The sequence below is a fragment of the Natator depressus genome, chromosome 3 (genome assembly GCF_965152275.1).
Source record: "Natator depressus isolate rNatDep1 chromosome 3, rNatDep2.hap1, whole genome shotgun sequence".
NCBI lineage: Eukaryota > Metazoa > Chordata > Testudines > Cheloniidae > Natator > Natator depressus.
In genome coordinates, this window is record NC_134236.1 from 123,752,024 (window position 1) to 123,766,325 (window position 14,302).

At 38.5% G+C, this 14,302-nt stretch overlaps 1 protein-coding gene across 8 annotated transcripts in view; it reads left to right on the forward strand.

Moving 5' to 3' along the window:
* QKI (QKI, KH domain containing RNA binding) overlaps positions 1 to 14,302 on the forward strand; it is a 310,838-nt gene that overhangs the window by 57,532 nt on the left and 239,004 nt on the right. For all 8 annotated transcript variants that reach the window (XR_012638857.1, XR_012638859.1, XR_012638858.1 and 5 more), the window contains exon 2: positions 7,667 to 7,809. Coding sequence is in view for 5 of the 8 variants with exons in the window: in XM_074948735.1 (XP_074804836.1) it covers positions 7,667 to 7,809 (143 nt within the window). In the remaining 3 variants the exon portion in view is untranslated. The remainder of the gene's footprint in view (positions 1 to 7,666; positions 7,810 to 14,302) is intronic.

The following is a 14,302-nucleotide window of genomic DNA, read 5'->3' on the forward strand; positions in this document are numbered from 1 at the left end:
CTCTTTTAAAAAAAAAAAAAAAAAAAAAAATCCCCAAAACTTCATGCCAGTCTTTTGCATTTTGAATGGATATTGTGTATTAGGCTTTTTAAACACTTGTAAAGGGCTATAAGGCTGCTAGTCCTAAAAAATGTTCCCGGACTGTCAGTTTAATGGAAAAAATTAAAGTGTATGATCACTTACACTGCTTTATTGTGCATATTCTCAAAGATGCTCAATTAAAATTCAGGAGTTTTGCTCAAGAGTACTACTAGTTCTCATGTAAAGAGAGCTATATAAAACACATTGATACCCAATTACCAAGTTGTGTAAAACAGAATTTGTGGATCTTAAGGGCTAAAAGGCCTAGAGAGTATGTGGGGGTTGGTTATTAAGGTATTGTAGCTCCTCCCTTTTATTTTTTGCAAATACAGTTGTTTAGGCAACTTTGGAGCTTTCTTTTCTGAAACCTGTTTTCATAGGAAGAGTAAATTTGTAGAACAAATAACCTCTGGAGAACAGCAAGGGGACAGTGATGAGTAGACCAACAACTGGTCCCGCAAAATCTAGACACTGGAACAGTAGGCCTGTGTAGTAGCCTTCCCTTTACCCACACCAAGTGCTACGTGGAGCAAGAGCCCCACCAGCAAACTCCCATGGGTAGTTTGTAGTAGAACCTGATCCCCCCAGGAAAGAAGGCTTCAGTCAGTGGCAAGAAATGTACAGGGTAGTCTTAAGATATGTACATATCTAATTTATACTGTCCAATTAAAAGATTTTTTTGGGGTGTGTTTGGAATCAACAGGCAATGGTTAAACCAGTGGAGGAGGGGGAAAAAACCCTCACTGAATACAGTAAAGAATGAAACAATATTTATGCAGGTGAGAGTTGGGGAAAGGGTGTAAGAAGGGGGAGGGGAACAAATTAAAACTCAATCTGAAAAGAAAAATAGGCAAGGGTTAAAAACTAAACAAGTGGAATAGACTTAACATTTGCATACCTACACCAGAAATAAAAGCTAGGTATAAGGGATATAAAACAATTAAGGCTGTCAAGAGATTTAAAATAATTAATCGCAATTAATCCCGCTGTTAATAATAAAATAACATTTATTTAAATATTTTTGGATGTTTTCTACATTTTTCAAATATATTGATTTCAGTTACAGTGCTTCCCATATATATATTTTTGATTACAAATATTTGCACTGTAAAAAAACAAAAGAAATAGTATTTTTCAATTCAGCTAATACAAGTAGTGTAGTGCAGTCTCTTTATCATGAAGGTTGAACTCACAAATGTAGAATTATTTCTGAAAGATAACTACATTCAAAAATAAAACATTGTAAAACTTTAGAGCTTACAAGTCCCCCCCCCCCCCCCCCCGCAGGCCGAGCAGAACAAGCCCTGCAGGGCAGCTGGGTGCTTGCAGAAATTGGGGTGTGTCGGGGACGAGAATATGGCACGTGACCATGTGTTCTTCCACATCTCACCTCTGGGGGGGCAGTGCTTCCACTCCTGCTCCCCGCACCTCCCCAAACTTATGCCCATGTGTATTAGTGTAGTTTCATATAGTTTTTCCAACACCCTAAACTTACTGTCAGAAGATTTTGAAGGAGAGAATATCAGAGCTCATTTTATCTATGTATGATTAAATTCTTTTGCAATAATTACTTTGTGGCTGCTAGACACAAGCGCAAAAAAAAAAAGAGGGCCATGTATTTGTTAGGCCTTAATACTTTTGCAGACCCCACCTAGGAATTTACCTTTCAAAGTGGCCCAAATTTAATGGAAAATCTGTGAAGACTATAGACAGGATACTGACTGCCAAAAGTTAAGACACACTTGTTTAGAGAGGTGTGCTGAAGAATTGCTCCAGTTATTGAAACCAGGAGCAATGCTATTTCTGTGCATAGGATTTAATGTTCAATTGCTGAAGCTGTTGAGGTGTGAAAGAAGCTTGAAAAATCTTTTGATTGAGCCACAATTATGTGATGACAGAATGTGTTCCACAAGTGTTGTGGCCTAGTTTTAATACTGTTGTTTTCAATTATATATAATTGAACCTTGCGTGTGCCCATTTTTTACTTTTAAACCTAGGATTCAAAATTTGCTTATGAATATGCAGAATAGGCTTAGGCTAGAAGTAGTTTTCTGCCAAGAGTAACTCCACTGTAAATCAACTTTTTCATTTCAGAAAGCTATGTTCTTCAGTACAGAGAAATGCAACAGCTCTTCAGTGGGGGAAGGGGGAATCTCAAACCTAAGAAAACAGATATGATCATAAAAGTAGTGTCTCAGATTTTAACTGTTATGTCTTCTGTTGAAGTTGTAATGACTATTTTCATCATGTGGCTGTTGTACTACATGATGCAAACTGCATAAAACAGATAAGGTTTCAGTTTCCTTTTCAATAATTTTAATTTTGAAAGCTTTGAAAGCACCTTAAGTCTGAATAATGGAAATAAGTTGTTACTGTCTAGCTATTCTTGATCATGGATTTTACTTCTCTTAAATGTTTCATTTTTAATTTAATGTGGCTATTTCAATAACAGGGATTGCGTAAATGTGAATTAAATTTTTTTCACAACTTTCAATTTAGTTCCAAACTCTAAACAATTTTTCAGTTAACCTTGTAGTAGACTTGGCTTGTATTGATCAAGGTTTGATGCCACTTGATTTACTATTAGTTATAAATGAAATAGTTTTAATAACTTCAGTATTTAGGCAAAAGTACAGTAGTTTTGTAAAATATGTAGATACCCTACCAGTAGTGACAGTTAAAGAAGTCACTGTCCAACAGCATTTATAATGTAGTTCATTCTAAACCGTAATCCAAAACAGCACAATTTCAAATTAGGTTATTGTTTTTGTAAAAATTGATTTAAATCAATGATTTATTTTTTTTGAAGTGACTTTAATGACCTTGATTTAAATTTAATTGTAACATAATCTGTTTTTGTAATCTCTTCAAATAATATTTCTCCTATTTCTGAAATATTGGAGTTTCTGTAGCAGAGAAGTATTAGGCTCTTAGTGTCTTCTATGGATGTTGTGATTTAGGCTAATATGTTTGTTTTTTTTCTGCCAAATTACATGTCGTCTTAGCTTGCTACTACTGATGTTTTGAGATTCGTTCCTTTCTGCTACCCCTTTTGCTAGTTGGATAAACTTGTGGAGTGGCAACAAAGATGCAATACGGTGTTCTTTGAGCGATTGCACACGTCCAGTTCTCTTCTGGAATGTGCATGCCCAGAGCAGGAGAGCCAGATGTTTTTCCCCAGCAGCACCTGTCAGGGTAATGCATGCACCGCAGCACTTTTGTGCTGCTGCCTGATAGCATGAGGGGCAAGTACACCCCTGACCTCCCCTCAGTTCCTTCTTACAACCTGTGATAGGTAGTTGGAGTGTGTTGGCTTGCAATTGCAAGTTTTCTCCCACTGCAGGGAGTTTCTCTCTTTTCTGTAAATAGTTAATTAGTAGTACTTGTTAGTGTAAGTGTAGATTTTCTTCATCTTCTATAGCAACTTTGGGTATCAGTTTTTGTTACGGGGGTATCATCACCTCTTATCAGGGTGTTCCTTAGTCTCTGGGCTTTAAACTCTGTGCCTGGTGCAAAAGATCTGTGCTGGTGAGTTAGCCTAATTCCGGATGCCTAAAGTGCCTTTTTGAGGGTCACATTGGAGGCAAGGATTGCCAGATCTTCAGGGACTTAAAACCCTGGACAAAAAAGTCTAGAGAGGTGAGACTGCATTATCTCCTTGTTTGGTTCATTTAAGTATATCAGCCAGATTTCCACTGTAACAGTATCATCAGTCTCTAATCTGTCAAGTTTCTCTGAAACCACCGCCTTCCTTTGTAAATTTATTGTCTTTCTGAATAGTCTCTTCATGCATGTTTGCTATGTTTTGACCAAGTCCACCACTTGCTGGTCTTTTCTCATGTTTGACCAGCCACCTTGCACTGATGTCTGATCTTGTAGTTCTTGCTTCTAAATGTTCTTCTTTCTTTAGTTGCAGCATTTAGCAGTGGACCTCTGAGTTTTTGTCTCTCTCTGAGAATATCAAAGACCACGTTCTTCAGTCATTTATTTAAATTATTCATTTGTGCTGTATTGATAGTGATGTTTACAGCTTTCTTACCAAGTTCATGAATTTGCTTTTCAGTTGTTTTTGACATGATCACTGATAGATGGGTGCCATTTTTTGGGTTTCAAAGATGAAAAGACTACTCGTGAATGAAGTTTACGATGAACTCCTGGAAGGCTTGGAACAGGATTTTAAATGATCATGGAGGGAAGTTTTGGTGTTGGTGGAATTGCAGAATCACCAAAACTTGTCAATGTTCTGCTCTTGAAGTTCAGTGGACATATGGATTCATTCAGTAGGACATCTGAACTTGAAGATTAGTTGCACTCTGAGATGACCCCACGTATAGTCTATTTTGCCACTGAACAGCTCTTTACAGTGTCTAGGCTTTACATTAGAGGAATTCAGTTTCTATTACTGTAGTCAGTTCAGTTGTTCATGTCACTTCTTTCAACTTTAGGCATGTTGAGTCATAAACTTTTCACCTGTTCGCAGTAGTGGTCAGCAGCAAACAAAGTCAATCTAATACGTTCAGTTGCATCCAGTCTCCTGTTTTCAGTATTAATCCTTTAATATTGTCACTACACTGTATCTAACTTTTTAGAATGCTTATTATAATTTATGTAATGTTCCTTTTAAATATGTCCATAGTAACACTTCAGAGTCATGTACCTGTTGGGGTGGGGGGTGGAGAATCTTCATTCCCCCACTTCAAAAAAAAAAAGCGCAACTACTGGACCTTTTATTTTAAGCAGGGGAGGGAAGAAACCAACTGTCTTCACAGCTCTAGTTGTCAGTAGGAATGTAGTCTAGAATACTGAGTCTTCAGAACTTAATCACCATGTCAGTTTCTGGCTCTTGCAGAAAACTAGTTAGTGCATATTGGTGACCTTTTTTTTTTTTTTTTTTGAACTCTTATATTGTTGTGTACACACGTAAAGGATTTTGTTTCAAGGACACTTCTCTCCTGCATTATGCCTGGATGGCATAAAGGAGTGATTTTTCTTTGGTTACTGATATTAAAGTACTATCAAAGATCCTTCCTAATTAAATATTTTTTGTTTTATTATTTTAGTAGATAACTCAGAAATGTGACAAGTTAAAGGTTTGACAAGATTAATTAAAAAAAGCTGATCCTTTTTCAAGGGATGCCAATTTGAAAAATCTCTTGTTTCTGAAGACTTTGTACTTAGGAAAGTTACATTACTATACCTGAGAGTAGTCAACAAAAATAATTTTTCAGTTTGTTTACTTTTTGCATTTAATGCTTTGTATAGACAGCTTCAGTTTCTGTTTCCTTTGTAGAAAAAATACATTTATAAACACCAGAGGAGCTGAAAAACAAGTATACTATTTTAAAAAAATTAAAAACAAATCTCAAAACATTCTCTTTAAATGGTGTTCCATGACCAACTTAAATAATTTTATATTTGTTAACTTAAAATTTTATTGCTTAGTTACCCAAGGAGACTCTCAAGTACAGTGGCCCCAATCACCATAATATCTGAGCACTTCAGTCTTTAATCCAATTATCCTCACAACACCCTCTGAGGTAGGGAAGTATTATCCCTGTTTTACAGAAGAGAATTGAGGCACACACAGGCTAAGTGACTTGCCCAATGTAGCCTTATCAGTTATTACAATTATAAAATTATTTATTGGGATGCAACAGGCACGAGTCACAAAGAACAGGTTTTTTTTTCACATGGCTACTTAGAATTAATTAAGAAGATAAAATTGACGTACACACCAACTTTGAGCTTTGGTTAACAGACATAGATAATTAAAAATCTAAGAGAAATCAGTATTAAAAATAGTACAGTTACAGCAAAGTGGCTTCCTGCATTGTTCGTTCTTAAAACGTTATGGAGCTCTTTTGAAACAAAGATGGAAGAAAAAAGCACTCGGGGTGGCGGGCTTCATACTCCATTGTCCCATATCATCCCCCATTCCTGTTCCAACAAATTTTATACACCTTTTCCTATTCCACCCACACATGTCCACATATTTTATAAGGTTTCAGCCCCTGCCCATCTGTGGTATTCTGGCTAACCGTAGTTAAACTTTCAACTGTTAACATCTGTTTTGCATTAATTGATGTCCCAATAGTTTCAATATGTGATTACTTTATTGCAAAAACACCTTATGATGCTATCATATGTTTGTGGTTTACCTGTTTTAGACAATGCATTGCTAAACTATCACAAGATCTATATTGCTAAATTTTATAACTTTATTTCAGGCACATAATACACATGCTAACTTAAGTCAACTGCCAATTTCTTCTGGGCCTCACTCTAAGCCCTCAACACTTCATGCTTAAAACCTATAGCCAAGCCTATTTTTAGTAATATATTTTGTTTTTCTACTTGCTGTTACAGCGTCAATAACTTCCAATATTATTTCTATATGCATGCATAGAAAATAGATTATATTTTACCCCAAACTATATTTCCTCCAGGATCGGGTCATGGGTCAATAGTCAACCACACCAAGGGAGCACAGGAAATTTGTGGTGCAGCAGGGAGTTGAACCCAGGACTTTTAGGTTCGAGGCTAATTCCCTGTCCATTGGATTATCCTGCCTCTGAGTCTTGACTGCACTGCTTTTATATTGGCTACTGATCAGTATTACCCGATACTATTCATTTATTGCAGGAAAATCTCCATTTCAGAATGTTGTTTGATCTTTAAACTTCACTCAGCTCAAAATAATTAGGAAAAAAATTAATCGTATGATGCAAATTCAATGTTCTGAATAAGGAAACTAATCTGGAATATAGACATTTTAATGCCTTTATACCCTTCACTGCATAATTCATCGTTGACTTTGACTTTAACTCTTCCACTCACTCACAATGTATATTCATGTTGTTTTGCTGAAGTCTAGGTTTGAAGTTGGCTGTACTAATTTTTATCCCTAAAAGAAATGTTACAACAGCAGTTTTTTGTAGGCTCACTTTGTGTGCAAATAGAATGCAAATGGAATACTGACAACTTAGAAAAATAAAAATCCTTCATGTGGTTTGGTTTGAATCAGTATGGGAAGTATTCTAAAATTACAATAACCTGATTTTAATAATTACACCATTTTTAGTTTCCAAATACTATAATTATCAACCAAATACCAAGTATGGATTACTGTCAGAATTCATTGTGGTATTGTTTGATAATTAAATCATGTGAATGAGTAAAATTATTCTGTTCTCATCTTTCTGGCACCTTTACACCTAATATTTAAATGGAAAATAGATTAATTACTTTTTTTTTCAAAGTTCTAACATTTCGTGTGCACATTTTTTCCTGGACTTCTAGGAATTTCACATGACACTTTTGCACTTGAGAGCAGTTCATTTCCTAAATAGGTTGGCTAGGTAGCAGACTGACAAACATGAAAAAACACTTCCCCCTAAGTATCAGCATGGACCTCAGTAAATAATTTAAAAACAAAAAAAGCTACATGTTTGTGTATACACTTCCCAGTGACTTTCAGGAAGTTAGAAGTGTTAATGCAGAAAAGTTGTAATCTTTAAGATAAAATCGCTGTCATACAAGAATTATCATGTTTAATACATAATATACGTTTTTCCCCTCCCCACAGAAATTAGCAGAGTACGGAAAGACATGTATAACGACACATTAAATGGTAGTACGGAGAAGAGAAGTGCAGAATTACCAGATGCTGTGGGACCTATTGTACAGTTACAAGAGAAACTATATGTGCCTGTAAAAGAATATCCAGATGTAAGTATATATTTTTTTTAATTCATAAACTGTTCTAGTCCTTGTGGTCCTCTCTAAATGTATATTGCATGTGATGACACCTTTGGATCACAGTAAAAGCATCTTTTGAACCCATAAGTATTGCTTTCTGAAAGGAAAGTCTATCCACACCTTTTATGGTTGGGTGCATTAGTTAAGTGTGGGAGTGGGGGAAGGTAAAGGTTTTAAATATCAAAATTAAGTGCAGGTTATAATTTTAATATATCCAAGATTGGAAGGGTCACAGATTTTACTCTTTGGGTACTAGCAGCATAGTATGCCGCTTAGAATGCACGTGCTCTTGGCAGGAGGTAAAAATCTGCACGAAAAAAATGGCTCTTGGTACCGTGTAAATCTTTCTCCTCAGAAGTAAACATTTGCTATATAAGCTATCTAAGGGCCTGTCTACATTTGCAGAGTTGCAGTGATTCTGCTGTAGTGTTTAGTGAAGATGCTACCTACGCCGACAGGGGAGCTTCTCCTGTCAGAGGAGTACCTACACTTTGACAGGAGATAGCTATGCTGATGGTAGAAGCCCTCTCGATGACATGGCACTGTCTACACCAAGGGTTAGGTCAGTAAAAGTGTTGTTCAGGGCTGTGAAAAATCCTGAGTGACATGGTTATACGGACATATGTTTGTAGTTATAGACCAGGGCTAAGAAGCTGTGTTCCCATCTTCAGATTCTTTAGATTGGATTTGAAACCTTCAGTGTTGTATTCCAAATTCTCATTTGACCTTTCTTGTTGTAATTTAGTAATTTATTTGTGATTTTTTTAAAAGCTAAATCCGTAGTTTAGTCATGAGCTCTGTACTATTTTGCAGTCCAGTCAGTGCCTCTTCTCTACATCGACTTTATGGATGACCACGTTTCCAATCCTATTATGCCGATAGCCTTTCTTTTTATAAAAAGAAAAGGAGTACTTGTGGCACCTTAGAGACTAACCAATTTATTTGAGCATAAGCTCAAAGTACTCCTTTTCTTTTTGCGAATACAGACTAACACGGCTGCTACTCTGAAACCTTTCTTTTTATGTGGCTGCATGCCATAGAATTTGTTGGCTCAAATAGATCCTAGAAATCATTTAGCAAGGGATTCCCTAATTTAATTCCACCTTGTCCCCTTTTCAAGGAACCATCTGATTAGACTCAGGAAAAGTACAAAATCATATCTTTCCTTCCAATAAGAATAATACAGATACTTGAGTAATGAAGGGATGACTTTATTTTAGCTGTTTCCTCATGCCAAAGAAGAGATGGAGATATGCTAAGAAAAACAAAACAAAACAAAACCAAAAGCAGACCAACAAAAATGACGTAATTAGTATGATATTTGCCGAACATAGTTGCTCACTATGTGTTTTATATTCCCTGCCCCTTAATACTGTCTGTCTTTTGTGTAATCAGATGGTAAGATTTTTCAGGGTGGGGTCTGTTTCATTTTCTGTTTATACACTGCCTAGCACGTTGCAGCTTTTCACCTTTGTTGAGCTACCATAATACAAATACCTTATGCTCTATTGGACCCAAGAAAGCTGAACAAATATATGTAATATGTTCAGATTTCACATGACTCCTTTCTGACTCTTCTGTATCTCAAAGGACCTTTTCCAAATACCTGGTAATGATTTCAGAACACTTAAGACTTCTAGATATCCAAGCGAGCTTTTACCTGTACAGGGCTGGCAGAAGCCAACTCCTCAAGTTGGTTCAGTTGGGCTTTCATACAGTGTGTACCTAATTTCAGTCTGTAGGTCTTGATATCAAATGTGAGAAGTCTATAAACTCAGGCTGTGAAATGCAGAGGGACTGTCCTGGACACAGTCTGCAACTGCTTACCACAGTGCTAGATTCAAGAAATTCAAAAGGGAATAGTTTTTCTGAAATCTTAATCTTGCAAAACCAGAAGGTTCTTCCTGAGATCTCTAAGCTTCATGGATTTCTACGTTTACATAAACAGCACCTTTCACATGACACCGTGTGAAACCACTGTAAAGAGTTAAGAATCTGTCCATTTTTGTAAAGTCTCAGGATGTGTGGTCACTAGTGACCATGTTTCAGAAGATAGTGGACTTCTTACAAATGGTCTAAACTGTTTGTAAACCAGTGTATAGTGGTACAAAAATGGACATAAAGTAGTAAACTCCCTAATGTGGATGCAGATACTGGTATAAAGATGCTTATATCAGTATAGCTTATTCACAATTTTTACAAGAATATGCTATATTGATATACGCACTTTATACCAGTATATTTGTTGCCACATTACGGAGTTACACTGTGATGTCTATTTCTAAACTGATATAGTGGTGCAAGAACTCTGTAGACCAGGGATGGGCAAACTACAGCCTGAGGGCCGCGTCGAGCCCATCAGACCTTTTAATCGGTCCTGGAGCTCCTGCTGGGGAGCAGAGTCCGGGTCTTGCCCCACTCTGCATGGCTCCCAGAAGCAGCGGCATGTTCCTGCTCCAGCTCCTACGTGTAGGAGCAGCCAGGGGGCTCCGCACACTGCCCCCGCCCCAAGTGCCAGCTCTGCAGCTTCCATTGGCTGGGAACAGCAGCCAGTGGGAGCTGCAGGGGCGGTGCCTGTGGACAGGCAGCGTGCAGAGCTGTCTGGCTGGCACCGCGCTTCTGTGTAGGAGCCAGATGGGGGACATGCCGCTGTTTTCGGGAGCTGTGGGGGCAGCACCTGCAGATGGTGCAGTGTGCAAAACCTCCTGGCTGCGCCTCCACGTAGGAGCCAGAGAGGGCACATGCTGCTGCTTCTGGGAGCTGCTTGAGGTAATTACTGCCCGGAGCCTGCATCCCCGACCACCTCCCACGCCCCAACCCCCTGCCAGAGCCCTGATCCCCCTCGCACCCTCCAAATGCCTCAGTCCCAGCCTGGAGCATCCTCCTGCGCCACAAACCCCTTGCAGGAGGGTGCCTTAAATTTTCCTTCAGCCATCAACTGTAACTTTGATAAATGCTTCAGGCATGGCTTGGTGACATCATATTGGCTTGTTGACAAGAAGAGGCCAGACTTCATATGGTTTAACTTTGAGCTTCCACGAGTCAGTTTTGACAGACATCCAACTCTCATAAGTTACGGAAATATATAGGGAGGAGCTTGCTCATGACCACTGTTAAAGAGCTTGTCTGAGTTTGGGAATGGCATTTCCTGCATCATACTACCACCATGGTTCTTTGTCTTCCTGACAAAGACAGTATCTTAACAAATGACTTGAGCCAAAAATGTACTGTGTCTCTGTAATTTCAGATGTACAAGATTTTTCCAATAGTGATATCACTTTGCAGCATATGTTCTCAGATATTGTGCCAGAAGCAGCAGAGATCCTGGCTCCTTTAGCAGTGCCTACTTCAACTGAAAATTGAGTATTCGTGTATGCACTTATTTTTTGGTTACCAAGGGGTCAAGAATAGCTGACAAGATGAAGCACAGGTGATATTGATACTACAGCTTACTGATTTTGGTTCTCAACCCACTTGACCCGTTACCATGAGCAGAGCCTCAAATCCTACCACCAATTAATTCATCAAGATAGTGTGTTAGAGAACCAGAGTCAATTTTTTTAAGTCTAGATTAGAAATCGGAGTCTAGCATCCTGGGTTGTGATATGCTACACTAAGTATTTCATTGCTCCTAAGGAGTCCTAACAGATTTTTATAAAAAGCTGTTATCCCTTCTACTTGGAAGATATAGACTATATACTGCATTGAACTCCACACTCACTTTGTGTGATTCAGCACTGAAGTAATTCTGCAAAAATTCTGTTTTCCAGCCAGATGTCTTTGGTTTATAGGTAAAAAGATTTTTACTGCCTAACTACCAACCCTGGAAACTATATACCAGAACTGAGACTTCAGCAATGCTAACCTTCCTCCTGATGCATTGTTACCAATAACAAGATTCTGCTTTCTACTTAAATCTGCTGTCAGTGACACCTTTGCATCCCCAACTGTCTTCCATGGGTTTGTACAGGTGTAATTGGTTTTAACTTGGTAAATTATTGTTTATGCACCAGAAGGGGTGGAATTAGCGGTCTTGCCTAAAAGTCTTAGGAAAAATTCCATTATTTCCAAAGCAGTATCTACAGCATTCTTTCCTTTCCTTTATGGAGACTGGCAATATGATTTGGCGTTCAATTAATATTTTTATGTAACTTATTCTGCATATTTGATGCCTAATTTAAGAGAACTGTTCTGCAATATTCCTATAACTATTTCTTATTAAAAACTTCAAGTAGGTAAGCTTAATCAGCTTTCATTCATGGCAAAGAGTTGAGTGGCGTGCTGCAAGGTTCTGTAATATGAAAAGGGAATGAGGTGACAATTTCAGCTAATGCTCATGGTACCTAATCAAGCTAGATGAATGGGCAGTAGAAAACACTATTGTAGGTCGGTCAGCGTTGACAAATGCTAAGTAATGAACATAGGAAGGAATTATTTGAATGACTTGTACTCCTTACCAGGTTCTGAATTAGCTATAGTGATTCAGGAAGAAGGCCTAGACATCCTTATGGACAATTCAATGAAGAAACAAAAACAGGAAGTATTGGTAATGGAAAATACTGAAAATACAATTCCATTATATAAATCAGTGGTAATATTCTGTTCTGTACAGGTTCTTGTACCATCCACAGTGGCTTCTAATAATGTTTTAAGTGTCATGACTAACATCTGTCGTGGTTGGTTCTTTCTTATAATTTTCCCTAGAGGGAGAAGAATTGTGTGCACTGGAGTGTTTTGTTGCTGCCAAATGTCAGAGAAGGCAAGGATGAAGTACACCTTGCACTTGAAAGAGGAAGGTAGGGAGGTTTGTGATGGTCTGTACTTCCGGTGGGAATTCATTCCGGTGCCTTGGACTGACCCCCAAGAAAGCCCTGTTTCCTACATAGGTGAGCTTATTTTTATGGCAGAAAGTTTCATTGTGCTAGAGGAGTGGAGCTGTTGATAGCGAACTTCATCCCGGAGGTTTAGGTGATCTTTTGGATAGTCTGGATCCAGGCTATTGAGTGCCTTGAAGATAATTATTCAGTGGGAAACGAATGTAGAAAGCATGGGACAATGTGCTTATGATAGCCTGAGTAACTGAGGAGAGATACTGTAGTGTTCTGTACTAGTTGCAGATTCCTAAGTGCAAAAGGCTTCATGTCCAGATATGCTACATTTTTGTAGTCCATTTGAGAGGTGGTGGGAGTGTGTAAAGGAGGCTAGGTGATTGTCTACTAGAAAGGGATGGCATCTCTTAGCCAGTGGAGATCATGGAAAAGCGTAACTTGTGGGTACTGTTGTGTGAAAGCTTAATGTCAGGAAGGACTCTGGGAGTATTAAGCTACAAACTGAGTTGACCAGTTGTGTAGGTGTATCTTTCAGCAAATGAAGATGACACCATGGCTGCGAACTCTTCATGGTGCCTTCTTCTGCTCACCACCTCTATTTTGCTTGGTGTCAGGTTTGGCTAGCTTATGTTGTCCAAGCAGTTTGCCATCATTGTGGCAGTGACATGGTCGTATTTGCTGAAGAAAAGGTAGAGCTGTATCATTTGCATATTGCTGGAACTTCACTGTGTCATCTGACTACTTCACCTAGTGGCTGCATGTATATGTTGAATAAGACGAGACCGAGCAAACTGATTCTTGTCCGACTCCACAAGTGAGAGGACAAGTGGTGGAGTTGCAGTTTCGCATTACTACTTGTTCAGTGTATTCCTCCAGGAAAGATTCACTATTTCAGCATGTTCCCTGGACCTCTGCCACCTCTCAGGTTGACAATATCAAATGTAGGGATGTAAATATCGTTTTAAAATTAACTGGTTAAACAATTAAAATTATATTGGTTCACTGATTAAAGGGAGAGAGGCTGGGGTTGCTCCAGCCAGTGGGCACGAGGCCGGGGCTCCTGCCAGCCAGCCCAGGGCTGGGGGTTAATGGTTAAGCTGGGTTAACTGGTAAGACTAATGCTTACCGGTTAACCGTGTAATCGTTTACTATTTTACATCCCTAATCAAATGCTGCAGAGAGATCTAGGAGGGTGAGAATGGATGTCTGCCCTTCTTCCACTGACAGCAGGAAATTATCCTTCAGTGCCACTAGAGCAGTTTTCATCCCATAACCCAGAGTGAAATCAGATTGTGCTGGGTGTATAAGAGATATTAGCCTTAATGCTCAAATAAATTGGTTAGTCTCTAAGGTGCCACAAGTACTCCTTTTCTTTTTGCGAATACAGACTAACACGGCTGTTACTCTGAAAACTAGCCTTAATCAGATAAGTTGGCCTTTGGTAGTGTCTCTGAGCTTATACAAAACAGTAGGTTTGAAACCGGGTGGTAGGTAGTTAGGACCGATAAATCCAGAGTGAGGTTTTCAGTGTGGGTCAGACTATTGTTTGTTTGAAAGAGGAAGTGAAGATTCCTTCCTTGAATGAAACATTGGTTATTTTGATTGTGAGTGGTACCAGTTGCCCATGATTCTTT